Source organism: Triticum urartu, chromosome 2 (genome assembly GCF_003073215.2).
Source record: "Triticum urartu cultivar G1812 chromosome 2, Tu2.1, whole genome shotgun sequence".
Taxonomy (NCBI): domain Eukaryota; kingdom Viridiplantae; phylum Streptophyta; class Magnoliopsida; order Poales; family Poaceae; genus Triticum; species Triticum urartu.
This window is the reverse complement of record NC_053023.1, coordinates 456,292,800-456,305,773: the sequence shown is the minus strand read 5'-3', so window position 1 is coordinate 456,305,773 and position 12,974 is coordinate 456,292,800. Positions and strand designations below refer to the sequence as shown.

Here is a 12,974-nt window from a genome sequence, read left to right as displayed (position 1 = left end):
ATTGGAACTAGTGAACGCGGTTCGTCTGAGCAGTGCGTGGTAGCCACTGCGGAAGGGGACGATATCGAAGATCAAGTCTTCGTTGCTGAAGTTGTCTGGTGAGCCGAAGACCACTTCCAATGTGATTGAGCCCGTGCAGCGGGCCTCTACACCGGGTATCACTCCTTTAAAGGTAGTTTTAGTAGGCTTGATTCTTGACGAATCAATACCCATCTTGCAGACTGTGTCCTGATAGAGCAGGTTAAGGCTGCTGCCGCCGTCCATGAGGACTTGCGTAAGGTGGAATCCATCGATGATTGGATCGAGGACTAATATGGTTGAACCTCCGTGACGGATACTGGTCGGATGGTCCCTGCGATCGAAGGTGATTGGACAGGACAACCATGGGTTGAATTTTGGGGCGACTGGCTCTATCGCGTAGACGTCCCTTAGCGTGCGCTTGTGCTCCCTCTTGGGGATATGGGTGACGTATATCATGTTCACCGTTTTGACTTCGGGGGGAAATTTCTTCCGACCCCCTGTTTTTGGTGTGCGAGGTTCCTCATCATCATCCTCACTGGGCGACCCTTTCTCCTTATGTTCGGCATTTAACTTGCCGGCCTATTTAAAAACCCAACAGCTTCTGTTGGTATGGTTGGCAGGCTTATCAGGAGTGTTGTGGATCTGGCAGGGTCGATCAAGTATTCGGTCCAGGCTTGATGAACCATCTTTGTTTTGTTTGAATGGCTTCTTCCGTTGACTGGATTTGGAGCCACTGAATCAGGGTTGACTATCGTACTCTTTGTATCATCATTGTTGCTCCGACGCTTATGTTTGTTGCGTCGGGGCCTTCCGTTGCCGTTTCGGGCTTCGGAAGTGCCGGGGTCACTGGTACTGTTGCCGCTACGGGCTAGCCAACTATCCTTACCCGCGCAGAAGCAGGTCATTAGTGTTGTAAGGGCTGCCATGGACTTCGGCTTTTCTTGGCCGAGGTGTCGGGCGAGCCATTCGTCGCGGATGCTGTGTTTGAAGGTTGCCAAGGCTTCGGCGTCCGGACAGTCGACAATCTGGTTCTTTTTAATTAGGAACCTGGTCTAGAATTTTCTGGCCGACTCTCCGGGCTGTTGGACTATATGACTGAGGTCATCGGCATCTGGAGGCCGAACATAAGTGCCTTGGAAGTTGTCTCTAAAGGCATCTTCCGAGTCTTCCCAGCTTCCAGTAGAGTTTTCTGGAGGCTATTTAACCAGTGCCTAGCTGGTCCCTTAAGTTTTAGGGGAAGGTATTTGATGGCGTGTAGATCATCACCGCGAGCCATGTGAATGTGGAGAAGAAAATCTTCAATCCATACTGCGGGATCTGTTGTGCCGTCGTATGATTCGATGTTCACGGGTTTAAACCCTTCAGGGAACTCGTGCTCCATTACCTCATCGGTGAAGCATAGGGGTGTGCGGTGCCTCTGTATCGGGCCATGTCACGACGCAGTTCAGATGGAGACCGTATGCGGTTTTCAGCCCGGGGTTGGTTGTGTTTATCGCACCAGGCTTGATAGCCCGCCTCTCGCGCCGGGGCACGCCCCCGCGATCCGTAGATTGACCTGGTCTCACCTGCCCTATTTTCAGGTCCTGTCGTAGGTCGTATGTGTATTCCCGAGCTGTTGTTTCTCTGCTTTTATGGCGAGGTGGTGTGGGATGGTGTTCGGCTTTAGTTGTCGCTTTGTCCTGGCCACGTAGTGGTCTATCGGGTCCGTCAGCCGCATTACGCACGGGTGGTATGGGCTCCAACGCCTCATTGTCGAATTGGGGTAGCAGCTTGCGCTTCGGGTAACTCTTTTTGGGTCGCTCAAGGCCGTATTCTTCGGCTGCCAGGACATTAGTCCATCTGTCGTTGAGCAGGTCTTGGTCAGCTTGAAGCTTCTATTGTTTCTTTTTTAGGCTTCTAGCCATGGCTATTAGCCAGCGCTTGAAGCGCTCTTGTTCGAGTGGTTCCTCTGGCACGATAAAATCTTCGTCGTTGAGGCTTACGTCGTCTTCGGAGAGTGGCAGATAGTTACTGTCCTCCGAGTCGTTGTTCCATGTTTGTTCGTTAGGGTCAACTTGCCCTTCCTCTCGATCATCCTATTCGGATGTTGGTTCGATGGGGTCTTCTTGGTCTTCGGCGTTTTCCGGAGTATCATTGTCTTTGGTGTCGGTATTGTTGTTCTTGTCGCGACGCGATTTAGAGTGGCGCCGCTGGCGTCGACGTTTCGGCGGTATCTCAGGAGGTTTGTCCTGGACTGGATTTTTCTCGTCATCGCCATCACCGTTTTTAGGTATAACCACCATATATACGTCATATGAGGAGGTGGTCGTCCAACGTCCGGTGACCGGCGGGTTTTGGGCCTGCTCCTCTCCGGCATCGTCGTCCATACTGTCGATGTCTTCGGAGGCGTAATCAAGCATGTCGGTTAGGTCCTCGACAGTGGCTATAAAGTGGGTGGTGGGTGGGAAGTAAAATTTCCTATTTCCAGCCCCTAGTCCGGGCTGGGTGTGATTCAGAAGCGATTCCTCTGTGATGACGAGGGATCGCATTAGGTCCAAAGCCTTGTTTAAGAGCGGGGTTTGGACATGATCGGAAATTTCCGGACCGAGCTCGCCTGACGCGGGCCTCCAGGGTTCGGAAGTAGAATCCGAAGAAGAGTCCGGCCTTGCAATAATTGCCGGAGACACTATTCTCTCGGTGTTGAGCTCTAAGGCCCTAGAGTGTCCAGCAGGCTCTAGACTCCCGTCTTCGGACCTGATGACGTGCTCCGGATCTAAGGCCGGAGCGGTGGTTGAGGCCGCGAATCCTTGGAAGATCAAGTCTCCTCAGATATCAGCGACATAGTTCAAATTTCCGAAACTGATCTGGTGATCAGGGGTGTAGCTGTCGATCTGCTTCAGGTGGCCAACCGAGTTGGCACGCAGTGCGAAGCCGCCGAATACAAAGATCTGACCGGGGAGAAAAATCTCCTTCGCAGCAGCATTGTTGTAGATGATTGATTGAGCCATCGAGCCTTTTGACGACGGCACAGTGGAACTCTCAATGAAAGCACCAATGTTGGTGTCAAAACCGGCAGATCTCGGGTAGGGAGTCCCGAACTGTGCGTCTAAGGATCAATGGTAACAGGAGACAAGGGACACGATGTTTACCCAGGTTCGGCCCCTCTTGATGGAGGTAATACCCTACGTCCTGCTTGATTGACTTTGATGAGTATAGAGGTTACAAGAGTTGATCTACCACGAGATCGTAATGGCTAAACCCTAATTGTCTAGCATGTATAATTATGATTGTGATTGCCTCTACGGACTAAACCCTCCGATTTATATAGACACCGGAGGGGACTAGGGTTGTACAGAGTCGGTTTATAAAGAAAGGAATATCCACATCCGCACGCTAAGTTTGCCTTCCATGCCAAGGAGAGTCTCATCCGGACACGAGGGAAGACCTTCTATCTTGTATCTTCACAGCCCATCTGTCCGGCCTACATCATGTAGCTCGGACACCTGAGGAGCCCATAATCCAGGACTCCCTCACCCACCCCCGCATCTTTATCATTTCCCCCCCCCCCCCTCCCCGCCCCACCAGATTCTTGTGGCGGACCCCCAGATTCTTGTCTAGCTCCGCCACTGAGGGTATGTCCTATGTGGATGCTCAAGTGTACTCTCTTTTTTCCTCTCAAAAAGGAAAGTATGCTCTCTCTTTTTTCCAGATGGATTCAACTATACTCTAATCTGTATTGTGCGGTAAATGCTTATTTTTTTGTAAATATATAATGCACTAAATGTTGGGTACTTTACACTTTTTCTTAGTCTTTCGAATTGTAATGTTCCAATCAACTTTACATCTTATAGTGTGTTACAGATCCATTGTATTATCATTATAGTGCTATGCATACTATATTACTATATCAAAAAAAAGCTTTCACCCTGTTTTATATATAAAGCAATGGTCAACAGCACCCAGTACAGACGCACGCCCTTATAATTTACGCACACACACATTTAAGGCAGGATACATACGCGTTGGTGCTATGCGTACTATAAAATTCATCATTTGTCATCCAATGACTGCACGATTAGACTCAACATCACCTAAGTGATTTCATCCACCATCCATCACCCTGATTGCGGTACATCTATTGTAGGAAAACGGTCGTACGTAAGGTAGTTCTGTTATCACTATTATCCTCCACAATCAGGCCAATAAGTTTGGGTCCAAGGGAAGAACCATCCTCCATGGCAGTGGCAGAGCTTCATTTGGGTTGGGCCAAGGTAAATCAATGCCCCCTTATAATTTTATAACTGATCAGTGATGATATTAGAGTATTTAAGTTATTAAGGTTAAAAATAATCTTCCTAAATTACAAAAATTGTGCGGCTTCTGATACTGGCTCGTCCTAGTTTGTGCAAGCTTCGCCAGTGTTCAGTGGAAAAGAAAAACAAAGAAGCCAAAAGCCAAAGCTGTTTAAAAAGTACTCTTTCGAAATCGTGAATAACCAGAAATGGGACTATGTTGATACGGAAGAGGCAAAAGCAAGAAGACAAATGCGTAGCACTCCCTCTATCCGGAAATATTTATCATTAAAATGAATAAAAGAAGATGTATCTAGATGTACTTTAGTTCTAGATACATCCTTTTTTATTTATTTTGATGACAAGTATTTTCATACCAACCTCACACCAGCACGCAACTAAATCGATTTACCGTTCAAAGGCTCGGCTACAAATTTTATGGTTGCAACTGAACTTCCCAGAATTTGGAAGGTTGGCCTAGCTCCGAATTGCGATTAGTAAATCATTTGATTTCAACTATAAGTTTAGTGCATTTCAAGGTATGTTGAGAACCCAAGATAATCCCGCCGGTTTGATTTCACAGCCTATTCTCAATTATTGGTTCCATTCATACAGCGCAAGAATAATAAACAAAACGGAAAATCCAGTAACTATTACCGCATGCTCTATAAGTTGATGGGAGATGTTTTCTCTCTAAGTTTCACAAGTCAAATGGCAAAAAACATGGATGTTAATCATCTATGGTTGAACATCACAAGGTATAGTATCAATCATCGCTGCCTGAATCTATATCAGAGCTTGCCCTTTGATGTGCTGCTCCGTTTGCAACCTTACCCTTTCCCTTCTTCTTTTCTTCTTCCTCGTCCTCACTGTACTCGCTCTCGTAATCGTCATACTCCTCTTCTTCCTCCTCCTCTTCCTCCTCAATGCCATCCTCTGCCACTGGCCCTTCTTCAGGCACATAGGTTCTTGTTCCCGCGCGGCTGCGCTTCAGAACCTTCAGCTTAAAGCTAGTCTTGCTGTCACAGCCTATCCATGCGTCGCACAAGCAGAAGGACGTCAGGTTGTGATTGCCCTCTGATGGGGCTTGGAACTTGCCCATCACCAGCCTACTGCCTTTCTTCACTCTGTCAACCGCCTCCCTAACTGCAAGTCCTATTTCCTTTGGGCTTGCTCCCAATGCTTCCTGGGTATCTTGTATAGCTTTTGACGCTGCAGTTATGGCGGTAGCCTCGTCCATGAAGCTGATTTTCTGGGATAACCAAACTTCGTTTGACGCTGTGTCTGCTAGAAGCAGCCAGAAGTTCTCTTCCCTGTGGAACGGATAGAAAGGAGCATGGGGAAGGGCAGCAGTTAGCCCACTGCGACGCTGAAGTGAGACCCAAGCATACATTGTGACAACATCACCCTCTTGTATGCCCTCTTCTCCTTCAGTTTCACATTTAATATCCACCTCAACAGTAGGAATCATCTCCAGTACAAGCTCTACATCCCGAGCTTCTTCTTCTGAAAGTCCAGCTACCTGTGTCAGCAGTGTGGCACGTTCCACCTCCGACATATCGCAAAGTTCTTGGAATGCCCTGATTTTCTGCGGTTAAAAATAGAATAAGATGTTACCCTCCAAAGGACAGGCTACTGATTTAGCCAAAATAAAAGTTCACTCTGCTTTTCGTACGAAAACTTTAAGGTTAAGGGAATACCTTGCGGGCAATTTTTTTGACAGTTGCTTCAGTAAAATGTGGCAGCTGCAAGAAAGGTGCTATTCCTTCTGAATTACCTCCACCAGCTTTTCGAGCACTGAGAGGGACAGCCTAAGATATGTATCCAAGTCAAATTTGATTAAACTATTTCCATTGCCATCAGTGGTGACAAACAAGCTTATGGAAGAAAATGTAAACAACAGAAGCCAAAAGCTAAGATCAAAAGATGTGAAAGTACAGATGAACTACAACCCAATTTTGCTAACAGATGCAGATGAATGCAATGGTAATGGACTGAGACAAGTAAACAGAATGCGAAACAAACACATGCAGTGTCACTGAGACCAGAAGGTGTCTCATTGTTCACATTGCCATGGTAAACTACCACATCAAGGTGAGTTAGCTACATCCAAGATCCAGCTTCAAAGTAGGCGTTCTGGCCAGATTTAGAGAGGAAAATTATACTCATGTGTACAGTGTGGCAAGATAGTCCATGCTGGAACCTTTCTAGGGTTTCAGTGTTGTGGATAAGTGTGCCGAGGCATCCGCGCAAATTAGGAAAGAGATGTGCAATTTCTTAAACACAAAAAAAAATGAAGCTATGGAACGATATATAGATGAGGAGAATGAAGCTTTAGTTCAAAAGACGATCTGTCATCTACACAAGATGATTTGAGGCCTATGCTTTGCTAACAGTTATCATGTTATGCAACTTGTGGTGCATTTATGTTACAGCTAGCTGTTAAATCTCCTAATCGGCTGCCATATATTACTCCCTCCGTCCCAAAATTCTTGTCTTAGATTTGTCTAGATACGAATATATCTAACACTAAAATGTAACTAGATACATCCGTATTTAGACAAATCTAAGACAAGAATTTTGGGACGGAGGGAGTACATATTTATGCGTCTAATAAGGCGTCGCATCGCCTTACGCTTTAAGTACTTAAAAGGTGAGACGGTGCTACAGCACCTCACATCACATCACCTTACCGCCTTAAAAACATTGCATGGATCTACTATGCTAAAGACATAAACTGCCTTGCTGCAACTTAACACTTGCAGTATAACTGGAGATATCTAATCACCCTTCCCAAGTTGCGATCAAATGAAAAACTGAACAAGTATACCAAACTGACAGAATTCATTCCGTGTTTAGTGAACCATATGATTCGGCCTTTTAACATCAACTTAATGACACGAACCACTAAATGGACAAGATTTTGAATAAACACTAGTCATCCATGGTCAAAAAGGATGGTGCCAGATCTTATAACATCTAAATGTTGGGATGGACAATTAAACTGATGGGTTAGAAGATAAGTTTAGAAGTGAAACAGACCAGATGAATCTAGAAAAATCTAAGATAAACACAAATTATAGTCTACACCAGAAAAGTTTAATGTGGAACAATATATATCGACATATACAAATCAACAGAAACATGAAGTTATTCATCAGAAGTAAGCTGAAGTAAAGGCACATGGAGAACTTCAAAATACCTGAATTATACTTTGAGACAGTTCAACTACACCAATTGCAGGCCTGAGCCATCCAAAACCGTTGGGACTCCTCGGTAGAAGTGCAATCTGCGAACCAATAAGTATATAATTTATGAGCCATCAAATACTAAGAAGAAGAAAAAGGTACACTGAAGCAAAAGCGAAGAAAAAGAATTATAACAGAGTGCAACAAAGAAATTCCCCCCTTCTTTTATTGAAGCACTACGTGTTTAACGGCTAAGGTTATTTATCAAACAAAAACTGTCAGCTATAGCAATGTAAACTCAATTAGACATGTGATGCATCACGCATTCGGATCTCAAGACTAATGACTGATTCATACTTAAATGTCTCGACACCACAAGATTAATACTAACAGGCATGATATTGTCTCACACAGAAAATCAAGCGAAAGTCTTATTTGCATAAACCAGACACTAAACATCCCTGCCATAATGCACATCTGTGAGGCAGGCTCACCTGTTTATATACAGCTACAACCATGAGACAAAATATGGAAACACACTTATGTGTTAGTTAATACAGTAGTACGTATTTTCTACAGAACTAGTCAATAAAAAATATAAACCATCACAGCTCCACATTTGAAACTTCAACAAGATCTGTCAATTAATCATCCTACATCATACGCGCGAGTCATATTGTGCCAATGTAACCAGACGGGCAAACCCACCCTTACGGTTTATTAAAGGTGTTAACTACGACCAACGTATAATCAAAACCAAGTTACAGAAAACTAAATGTACATAAATCATACCATGCATGTGTCATCTAAATGGTGTATTACTTTTAGTACCTTTCGATATCTCATGGATAAATTATTAGGATTAAATTGCCACAATTTATTAATCATGCTCTGTGTAAGTTCGAATGGCTCACTAGTATTGATAGCCATCCTAAACATCAGCTATTGGCACAACAGTTAATTTAACCAACGCGAAACCCACATCAACTGACCTAAAGCTACCATAATTAAACACAGCAAGATCACACAGCATAAACAAAAGACGGCTTATTAAAGGTGTTAACTACAAACAACGTATAACCAAAACCAAGTTACAGAGAACTAAATGTACATAAATCACACCATGCCTGTGTCATCTAAATGGAGTATTACTTTTAGTACCTTTAGATATTTCATGGGTAAATTATTAGGATTAAATTGCCACAATTTGTTAATCATGCTCTGTGTAAGCTTGAATGGTTCACTAGTATTGATAGCCATCCTAAACATCAGCTATTGGCACAACAGTTAATTTAACCAACGCGAAACCCACATCAACTGACCTAAAGCTACCATAATTAAACACAGCAAGATCACACAGCATAAACAAAAGACAAGCTTGTGTCTTGCATGGTGGTGCTTGGTGGTTGACTATATGCCGTGGATGGAGGGTGGTGAGACAACGGTCGGTGGCGGCATGTTGTTTGCGACGTATGGCTACCCGTGCTCTGATGGATGGCGGGGCTTGATGCAATGACGTTGGGTATGGTGAGCTCCAAGTGAAAGCCTAGCACCAACCGGATCGATGTTGAAGGCAGATTCGGACAGTGTTCGCCTCCTTGGAAGGTGCCGTTGTGGAGCCCCTTCACCTCCCTGTCATATGGATCTCGAGTTCTCCGGCCAAGGCCGGAGCGGCGTCGTACCCGTGCCCCCCCCCCCCCGGGGTCGCCTTGGCGGCTTTGTCCTCTATCAAGCACCAAAGGCTTGTGCTGTCTTGCAATTTTGCCGTTGGCTAGGCAGGTGCGCGCCCTCAAGTCCGTTGTGGAAGCTGAAGCGGCGGCCTCCAGGGAGCGCCTCTGTGTTGCTGGGTGTCGGTTTTGGTCACTTGGGTGGTGGGGCCGTTGCCTTGTCTAGTGCACGGCCTCGGGGCAGGTATGGAAGCCCGAGCGGCAGCTCCAGAGAGAACCTTTGTGTTGCAGGGTGTGAGTCTCGTCACTTGGGTGGTAGAGTTGTCGGCTTATCTAGGACGCGCCCTCAAGGATGGTGAGTGTGTTGTCGACTCTGGTCGGTTGGATTACAAAGTTGTCGGCTCGCTTGGGCGCAGTCTCAGGGCTGGTGTGTGTGAAGTTAAGTTGCATCGGTTTTAGGCCAGTTTCCTTATTAGGTGGCCAATTCTCTTCTTCTATATTTAAAGGCAGAGCTCCTGCCAATTGCTCAAAAAAACAATTAACAAAGAAAGTAATTCAAAGAGAGAAATACAATCTTGTACCTTAACTAGTTCTTCCAAAAGACGAGGCGCAAGTTCAAGCATGTGCCTGTAATCTTTTACTAGCGCTGGTGTCAAAGCAAATGACTCTCGAGTAAGATGAGCCTGAATCAAGAGTTCCATCTGAAAAATACAAGCATCAAGGATTTGTCAAATCACAAATATCATTTGGTATCACAGCATGCACCAACAAAAGACCAACCTTTACAAGTGATGGATGCTGCTTCCAGAACTTGGCTTGCTCTGTTCTAATATTCTTCAAATCTAGATTTAACTCACTTCTAACTGCTACAAACAATTTCTGCAGGGGCTCGTCATCACTGCGTCGTACTGGCATCTCCATATACTCTGCAGCCTTGATGAAGACATCCATGACTTTGCTGGAACATGCAACCAATAGTTCCATTGATCAAATGTGGTAAAATTGAAGAACCCATAATTCATAACAGAAGATGTAAACCGACGAGGAAGTTTGCAGGCATTTGCTTCACTAGTTATATAGGTTGCCTAAACAAGAGGTCTTTTAGACTACTAATATTGATCAGCGAAAGTAGGTTTCGTTATTATTTATTTAAACAGGGTTTTCTCGGCTATAAATCTTATCATCCAAAATTAAAGGCAGTGAGTTATAAATTTACCGTGGTGTTACAATATGAGTTTTGGAACCATATTATGCCCAACTAGTGGTAATCAGACAGGTAAAAAAACATCATGATCACTGAATCAGATCAAAATTCTGATCATTTTGAAGCTAGGATGACAAATCATAATGTGAACTTTAGTATTATCTTTGATCCTGTCCCAGTGCTTATGGCACTGTTAGTCGCACATTTGACATTGTCAGGAGTGCTTCACTTTAACAATAAAATTTGCAATGTCTCATGTCTAGTTATTTGAAAGGAAGGAGTATTTTCACTTCAGCTGCTAAATCTTCTCTAGTGAACATGCCATATCATGAAGCCAATCAGCAAATATCAAAAAAATGGAAAAACAAATGCCCAAATATCAAAATTAAATGTTTGTATTTTCATACCTTGGAGCTAGAGATGGCTTCATAAAGTAATAATAAGTGGACAGAGTTTGATGCATGACATAATTTCCAGTATATTTTGATGACCTTGATAAATAAATAACTGCTATCATCAAGGGGAAGAGTATGCAAAGCCCCACAATTCCTAGAAGCATTATCCCGCCAGATGCACCATCCATATTCAGCAAGAACTTGGGCAAAGCGATGCCCATTTGGAACCCCTAATGCACATATATAATAGAATATTCATGTTAGCTTCAGATGTTATAGGAAGGGATTAGCTTTCCACTAATCCACTAAGTGTTACAAATAACTAATGTTCATGTTACCTGGCGCCCATCTGGATGACCATACTTCTCATAATTTTCACGAGATATAGGATCAGTTAACGCCTGATACGCCTTGGAGATAGATTCAACAAAGTATGTATGGGCCTCTGGGGAAAATGAAGAGCAAAAAATTAACACAAACTAGACTTCTACATATCAGACAATCAACTGTGAAAGAAGTGTGAAACACATTTTACCAGGATCGGGATTTTTATCAGGATGGTACTGAATAGAGAGTCTCCTGTATGATTTCTTGATTTCATTTTCTGATGCCCCTGGTTCAAGTCCAAGAATGCTGTATGGCTCAAATACTTGGACCTAGTAGGAAACAAAATCATATAAAATCAATTATTGGGATCTTGCCCTTGTGAATTTCAGGAAAAAATCCTTCACACTTCAAGTACAGCATTATTTATGCATATAGTATCCAAAATTAACTAGCATAATTACGATTGAGACAAAGATGAACAATCGGGACTTTGCAAAAAATGCTTCTAGGAAATAAACCTACCTATGCTTGGATACAAAAACAAACTAAGTCCTGAAATCTACAATACCAAACTTCACAACAAGGTTTCTGCGTATGTGATTGTTTGACAATGTTCAAGAGAGTGAAACATTAGTGAGGCTTCAGAAGAATAAAGGGGAACTAAATCAGCACAAAGATATCCTAGCCTTTCTAGTATATCCCAACAAACTGGCTGGGCATGCTGCTACTAAAAAGAAAACGGTGACTTTGCTGCATCAAGGAACTGACAAAACATGAACATTGCGGTGACTGCTCTGGTAGGATAAAGCTGAACGTGAAATGAGTTGTAGTTTTGGTTATCAGTTTATTTCAGTATAGTCATCTACTAATGGAGACTATTCTAGGTGAAGGAGCAGACAAAAGGTCACATGAGTAAGTATTAAATCCTTCTGTATCTACTAGTTCACAGCAGAGAAGAATTGGAGTTAACTGCTTGAACAAAAGAAAAATTGACAACATATACCAGCCAAAAGTTACCATACCTCGCGGCTGCTGAGTTTGATGTAGTAAATCAGGAAGATCACAACGATCCAGAGAAGCAAAATGGTAAGGTTGCTCCACGTCGAGAAGTTGGATATCTGCACGACAAGAATCACAATACGATCATAGAGGAGTTAGCACGCACTAGAATTCTACTGCTAGACTCACGCAGAACAAACAGCCGCAACCCGCCCACCTTCTTGTAGATCGACTTCCGGTACTTTCCGGAGCGGTGGCACCCGGAGCAGCGGCAGTGGATGGTCTTGGCCTTCTTCGTCGCCGCGTGGCACAGCCGCGTGATCGTGTACGGCACCAGGGGCAGCGCGATCATGGTCAGGATGAATATCAGGAAGAGCGAGCTGTTCTCCTCCGCCGCCGCCATGGCTGCTGCTGCTGCCTCCCTTACTCAACTCACGACTGCGACGGAAAGAAAAACCACGGAGTCAGCGTGCGTTATTAGAGCGCGGCGTCGTGTGGCGGCCGGCGGCCGGCTGCGACGGCTCACCTTGGCCGGGGCGAGCGGGGCGTGCTCCGAAGATCTGGATATCGAAGAAGCGGATCTGGTCGCCAGGCGAGGAGGGGCGAGATCGGGGAGGAAGGCGGTCGAGATAGGTTTTGCGGGGCCAGATGCGGCGGGGCCTCCCACCAGGACACGGAGCGAGATGTCAGTGTGAGACAAAAAGGGCAAGTAACTGGTTTTGACTTGTGACCCAGATACGGCCCGGAGCGCGGATGGTAAGCGAGGCCAGGCCTTCGAATCGGCTGGTGATTCGCCTACACGTTCAGCTGTGAGCCGGCCCACTACGGTGGTTTCTTCGCACCAGTTTTATTTTTTTATTTTTTTTACCCTAAAAAAAACCAGTTTTATTTTTTTCTCGAAT

At 44.6% G+C, this 12,974-nt stretch overlaps 1 protein-coding gene across 1 annotated transcript; it reads right to left on the bottom strand.

Moving 5' to 3' along the window:
• Positions 1-4,918: 4,918 nt before the first annotated feature.
• On the bottom strand, positions 4,919-12,762 carry LOC125537860 (dnaJ protein ERDJ2). Its single transcript, XM_048701179.1, has 11 exons — positions 12,599-12,762; positions 12,290-12,510; positions 12,096-12,191; positions 11,282-11,402; positions 11,085-11,191; positions 10,759-10,976; positions 9,928-10,105; positions 9,729-9,848; positions 7,495-7,581; positions 5,993-6,103; positions 4,919-5,880 (listed from the first exon to the last, which is right to left on the bottom strand). The coding sequence occupies exons 2-11, from the start codon at positions 12,473-12,475 to the stop codon at positions 5,059-5,061; spliced, it is 2,046 nt and encodes a 681-aa protein (XP_048557136.1). The 5' UTR covers positions 12,476-12,510; positions 12,599-12,762; the 3' UTR covers positions 4,919-5,058.
• Between the last annotated feature and the right edge of the window lie 212 nt (positions 12,763-12,974).